Here is a 6,090-nt window from a genome sequence, read left to right as displayed (position 1 = left end):
ATCATAAGGGATAGTGTAGCTGTGTTTACTTTCCAAGACATTAGCTTTTCAAGATGCACATGGAAATTTGTCTGATCCTTTGTCGATCGTGGGCAGCAGCACAGACTGTTAACTGTGTGCTAATTTGATCTAATATTTGTTTTTATTTTAAATGTTGTAGATTTCAGTAGCAAATGAAAATTGCTAAAATTATTGAATACATTTTGAGACAAAAGTTGTTATGGATTGCCATAGCACAATGGTATATGTGCCAGGCAAAGGTTCACTTAACAATCCACAAAAACAAGCAACAAGAGACAAGGGAGAGTGCTCTTCGTAATGATTTTCAGTTTTGTTCAAGTTAATTGAAGCAACAGTTTTTCAACAATGGAAGAATAAGTAAAATGGTGGTATTTAGGGTAAAAGAAACCCTTGCTGTCAGGGCTAAAAGCACCATATTTACCATATTAATTTAGACATTACATGGATAGATTACTGAAATATGGTAGGTTAGGCTAAATATAATTAATTAAGTTGAGTGTCCACCTTAGAGAAAATCACCATATTTATAATGAAACCATCATATTTAAAAATATGATATTAATCATATCATGTAATAAAACGTCTCTAGGTTACGTATGTAACCCTAGTTCCTCGAGGGAACGAGACGCTTCGTCAATGCGCTTTGGGGAGCGCGCGGCCAGGGTGCGCGACTCTGAATATCGTGTGAAATCAGACCAATGGAAGAGCGTGACGACACCGGTGGAGTGACATAATCAATCAATCACCTTTATTTATATAGTGCTTTAAACAAAATACATTGCGCCAAAGCACTGAACAACATTCATTTGGAAAACAGTGTCTCAATAATGCAAAATGATAGTTAAAGGCAGTTCATCATTGAATTCATTGATGTCATCTCTGTTCAGTTGAAATAGTGTCTGTTTTAATTTGCAATCAAGTCAACGATATCGCTGTAGATGAAGTGACCCCAACTAAGCAAGCCAGAGGCGACAGCGGCAAGGAACCGAAACTCCATCGGTGACAGAATGGAGAAAAAAACCTTGGGAGAAACCAGGCTCAGTTGGGGGGCCAGTTCTCCTCTGACCAGACGAAACCAGTAGTTCAATTCCAGGCTGCAGCAAAGTCAGATTGTGCAGAAGAATCATCTGTTTCCTGTGGTCTTGTCCTGGTGCTCCTCTGAGACAAGGTCTTTACAGGGGATCTGTATCTGGGGCTCTAGTTGTCCTGGTCTCCGCTGTCTTTCAGGGCAGTAGAGGTCCTTTCTAGGTGCTGATCCACCATCTGGTCTGGATACGTACTGGATCCGGGTGACTGCAGTGACCCTCTGATCTGGACACAGACTGGATCTGGTGGCCACGGTGACCTCGGAACAAGAGAGAAACAGACAAATATTAGCGTAGATGCCATTCTTCTAATGATGTAGAAAGTACGGTGTTATGTGAAGTGTTCCGGTTCCAGTTTACCTAATTAATGCAGCCTAATAATCCTTTAACGGATTTGGATATTAAAAGCATATTAGTATGTTATGTGTATGCCAGGTTAAAGAGATGGGTCTTTAATCTAGATTTAAACTGCAAGAGTGTGTCTGCCTCCCGAACAATGTTAGGTAGGTTATTCCAGAGTTTAGGCGCCAAATAGGAAAAGGATCTGCCGCCCGCAGTTGATTTTGATATTCTAGGTATTATCAAATTGCCTGAGTTTTGAGAACGTAGCGGACGTAGAGGAGTATAATGTAAAAGGAGCTCATTCAAATACTGAGGTGCTAAACCATTCAGGGCTTTATAAGTAATAAGCAATATTTTAAAATCTATACGATGTTTGATAGGGAGCCAGTGCAGTGTGGACAGGACCGGGCTAATATGGTCATACTTCCTGGTTCTAGTAAGAACTCTTGCTGCTGCATTTTGGACTAGCTGTAGTTTGTTTACCAAGCGTGCAGAACAACCACCCAATAAAGCATTACAATAGTCTAACCTTGAAGTCATAAATGCATGGATTAACATTTCTGCATTTGACATTGAGAGCATAGGCCGTAATTTAGATATATTTTTGAGATGGAAAAATGCAGTTTTACAAATGCTAGAAACGTGGCTTTCTAAGGAAAGATTGCGATCAAGTAGCACACCTAGGTTCCTAACTGATGACGAAGAATTGACAGAGCAACCATCAAGTCTTAGACAGTGTTCTAGGTTATTACAAGTAGAGTTTTTAGGCCCTATGATTAACACCTCTGTTTTTTCTGAATTTAGCAGTAAGAAATTACTCGTCATCCAATTTTTTATATCGACTATGCATTCCATTAGTTTTTCAAATTGGTGTGTTTCACCGGGCTGCGAGGAAATATAGAGCTGCGTATCATCAGCATAACAGTGAAAGCTAACACCATGTTTCCTGATGATATCTCCCAAGGGTAACATATAAAGCGTGAAGAGTAGCGGCCCTAGAACTGAGCCTTGAGGTACTCCATACTGCACTTGTGATCGATATGATACATCTTCATTCACTGCTACGAACTGATGGCGGTCATATAAGTACGATTTAAACCATGCTAATGCACTTCCACTGATGCCAACAAAGTGTACAAGTCTATGCAAAAGAATGTTGTGGTCAATTGTGTCAAACGCAGCACTAAGATCCAATAAAACTAATAGAGAGATACACCCACGATCAGATGATAAGAGCAGATCATTTGTAACTCTAAGGAGAGCAGTTTCAGTACTATGATACGGTCTAAATCCTGACTGGAAATCCTCACATATACCATTTTTCTCTAAGAAGGAATATAATTGTGAGGATACCACCTTTTCTAGTATCTTGGACAGAAAAGGGAGATTCGAGATTGGTCTATAATTAACTAGTTCTCTGGGGTCAAGTTGTGGCTTTTTTATGAGAGGCTTAATAACAGCCAGTTTGAAGGTTTTGGGGACATGTCCTAATAACAATGAGGAATTAATAATAGTCAGAAGAGGACCTATGACTTCTGGAAGCACCTCTATTAAGAGCTTAGATGGTATAGGGTCTAACATACATGTTGTAAGTTTAGATGATTTAACAAGTTTATACAATTCTTCCTCTCCTATAGTAGAGAATGAGTGGAACTGTTCCTCAGGGGGTCTATAGTGCACTGTCTGATGCGAAACTGTAGCTGACGGCTGAATGGTTGCAATTTTATCTCTAATAGTATCGATTTTAGAAGTAAAGTAGTTCATAAAGTCATTACTGCTGTGGTGTTGGGAAATGTCAACACTTGTTGAGGCTTTATTTTTCGTTAATTTAGCCACTGTATTGAATAAATACCTAGGGTTATGTTTGTTTTCTTCTAAAAGAGAAGAAAAGTAATCAGATCTAGCAGTTTTTAATGCTTTTCGGTAGGATATGCTACTTTCCCGCCAAGCAATACGAAATACCTCTAGTTTTGTTTTCCTCCAGCTGCGCTCCATTTTTCGGGCTGCTCTCTTTAGGGTGCGAGTATGCTCATTATACCATGGTGTCAAACTGTTTTCCTTAACCTTTCTTAAGCGTAAAGGAGCAACTGTATTTAAAGTGCTAGAAAAGAGAGAGTCCATAGTTTCTGTTACATCATCAAGTTGTTCTGAGGTTTTGGATATGCTAAGGAATTCGGATACATCAGGAAGATAACTTAAAAAGCAGTCTTTTGTGGTAGAAGTGATGGTTCTTCGATACTTGTAACAAGAAGTAGAATTTACAATTTTGGCTATATGAAGTTTACACAGAACTAAATAATGATCTGAGATATCATCACTTGGCTGAATAATTTCAACACTATCAACATCAATTCCATGTGACAGTATTAAATCTAGAGTATGATTTCGACAATGAGTAGGTCCTGAAACGTGTTGTCTAACACCAATAGAGTTCAGAATGTCTATAAATGCTGATCCCAATACATCTTTTTCATTATCGACATGGATATTAAAATCACCAACTATTAAGACTTTATCTGCAGCCAGAACTAACTCGGATGTAAAATCACCAAACTCTTTAATAAAGTCTGTATGGTGCCCTGGTGGCCTGTATACAGTAGCCAGTACAAACATAACAGGGGATTTATCATTAACATTGGTTTCTCTGGATAATGTTATATGAAGCACCATTACTTCAAACGAGTTATACTTGAAGCCTGCCCTCTGAGAAATCCTGAAAACGTTATTATAAATTGAAGCAACACCTCCCCCTTTGCCTTTTAGACGCGGCTCGTGTTTATAACAATAATCTTGGGGGGTGGACTCATTTAAAATAATGTAATCATCAGGTTTTAGCCAGGTTTCTGTCAAGCAGAGCACATCTATATTATGATCAGTTATCATATTATTTACAAAAAGTGTTTTCGTAGAAATGGATCTGATATTCAATAAGCCAATCTTTATCATTTGTTTATCCATATTGCATTTGTTTTTTATTTGTTGAACCTCAATTAAATTGTTAACCTTAACTTGGTTTGGACGTTTTTTGTATTTTCTAGTTCGTGGAACAGACACAGTCTCTATAGTGTGATATCTAGGTGAAAGAGTCTCTATGTGCTGAGAATTAACTGACCTCTGTGACGGGAGGCAGCTAGCAGACGGTCGGTTTAGCCAGTCTGTCTGCTTCCTGACCTGGGCCCCAGTTAGTCAAGTATAAACACTAAGACTATTTGCCATATTTCTAGACAGAAGAGTGGCGCCACCCCAGGAGGGATGAAGACCATCTCTTTTAAACAGGTCAGGTCTGCCCCAAAAGCTCGTCCAATTGTCTATATAACCTATGTTATTCTGTGGGCACCACTTAGACATCCAGCCATTGAGTGATGACAATCTGCTATGCATCTCATCACCACGGTAAGCAGGGAGGGGACCAGAGCATATTACAGTGTCTGACATCGTGCTTGCAAGTTCACACACCTCTTTAAAGTTATTTTTAGTGATCTCCGACTGGCGAAGTCGAACATCATTAGCGCCGGCATGAATAACAATCTTACTGTATTTACGTTTAGCATTAGCCAGCACTTTTAAATTTGCCAAGATGTCAGGCGCTCTGGCTCCCGGTAAACATTTGACTATGGTGGCTGGTGTCTCTATATTCACGTTCCGTACAATAGAATCACCAATAACTAGAGCACTTTCATCAGGTTTCTCAGTGGGTGCATCACTGAGTGGGGAGAACCTGTTTAATGTTTTGATCGGAACAGAAGAGCGGTGTTTTGACCCACGACTACGCTGCCTCACCGTCACCCAGTTGCCCTGCTGCAGGGGCTCTGCTGGAACCGGACAATGTACAGGAATCCCTGAGCTAGACGCATCCAAAGCCATATCTAGAGCCCTAACATTCTTACTGTCCTCAATTAAAGTTTGGATGCGTGTCTCTAATTCTGAAATCTTCTCTGTCAGCCTAACTGTTTCCCTGCATTTATCACATGTGAATCCCTCATCAGCGACAGAGATAGATAAACTGTACATGTGGCAAGAGGTGCAAATAACAATTGTAGGAGAAGCCATTACTCACCGTGCTTGATGAAATATTCTTACTGCGGTTGTTTGATGAACTTGTGGAAAACTGCAGCGTGAGAGAGGAGAGGAGAGGAGAAAAGAAAACGCTAATGACAAGCTAACGAGTGCTAACGCTTTGCAGGTGTACTGCAGTCACGGAAGAGTGAACGATCAAAGTTAATCTGATAAGATTGATCGATAATATCAGAAATATGGTGTGAATTAAGTTATATTTTACAATTAAAAAAACAAACAAACAGACAGTGATAGTAAGAAAGATTATAGAGAAAAAATATAAAATAAAAACAGCTACATGGAGCTATGATTAGCTACACAAGGCCAACAGGAAGTAGAGAAAACACTGTCCAACAGCGACACCAACAGGCCACTGTTGCGACCAGGAAGCTATAAAAGCACGTGCCACGCAGCTGGCGTCAGCTTCGAGTACCAGCAAGCCCCGGCAGGGGTGCCGGGGGTATGGCTCCGAGACGCAGCGTCTCGTTCCCTCGAGGAACTAGGGTTACATACGTAACCTAGAGACGTTCCTCTTCAGGAACTCGAGCTGCGTCAATGCACTTTGGGGAACGAGTACCAACGCCGC

The 6,090-nt window shown here is 40.2% G+C and overlaps 1 protein-coding gene across 1 annotated transcript; it reads right to left on the bottom strand.

Moving 5' to 3' along the window:
* Positions 1 to 758: 758 nt before the first annotated feature.
* LOC127972297 (uncharacterized) lies at positions 759 to 5,827 on the bottom strand. The gene has a single exon (XM_052575722.1). The coding sequence runs from the start codon at positions 5,496 to 5,498 to the stop codon at positions 4,635 to 4,637; it is 864 nt and encodes a 287-aa protein (XP_052431682.1). The 5' UTR covers positions 5,499 to 5,827; the 3' UTR covers positions 759 to 4,634.
* Between the last annotated feature and the right edge of the window lie 263 nt (positions 5,828 to 6,090).

Source organism: Carassius gibelio, chromosome A4, assembly GCF_023724105.1.
Source record: "Carassius gibelio isolate Cgi1373 ecotype wild population from Czech Republic chromosome A4, carGib1.2-hapl.c, whole genome shotgun sequence".
In the NCBI taxonomy this organism is placed as follows: domain Eukaryota; kingdom Metazoa; phylum Chordata; class Actinopteri; order Cypriniformes; family Cyprinidae; genus Carassius; species Carassius gibelio.
The sequence above is the reverse complement of the archived record's forward strand: the minus strand, read 5'-3'. Positions and strand labels throughout refer to the sequence as shown.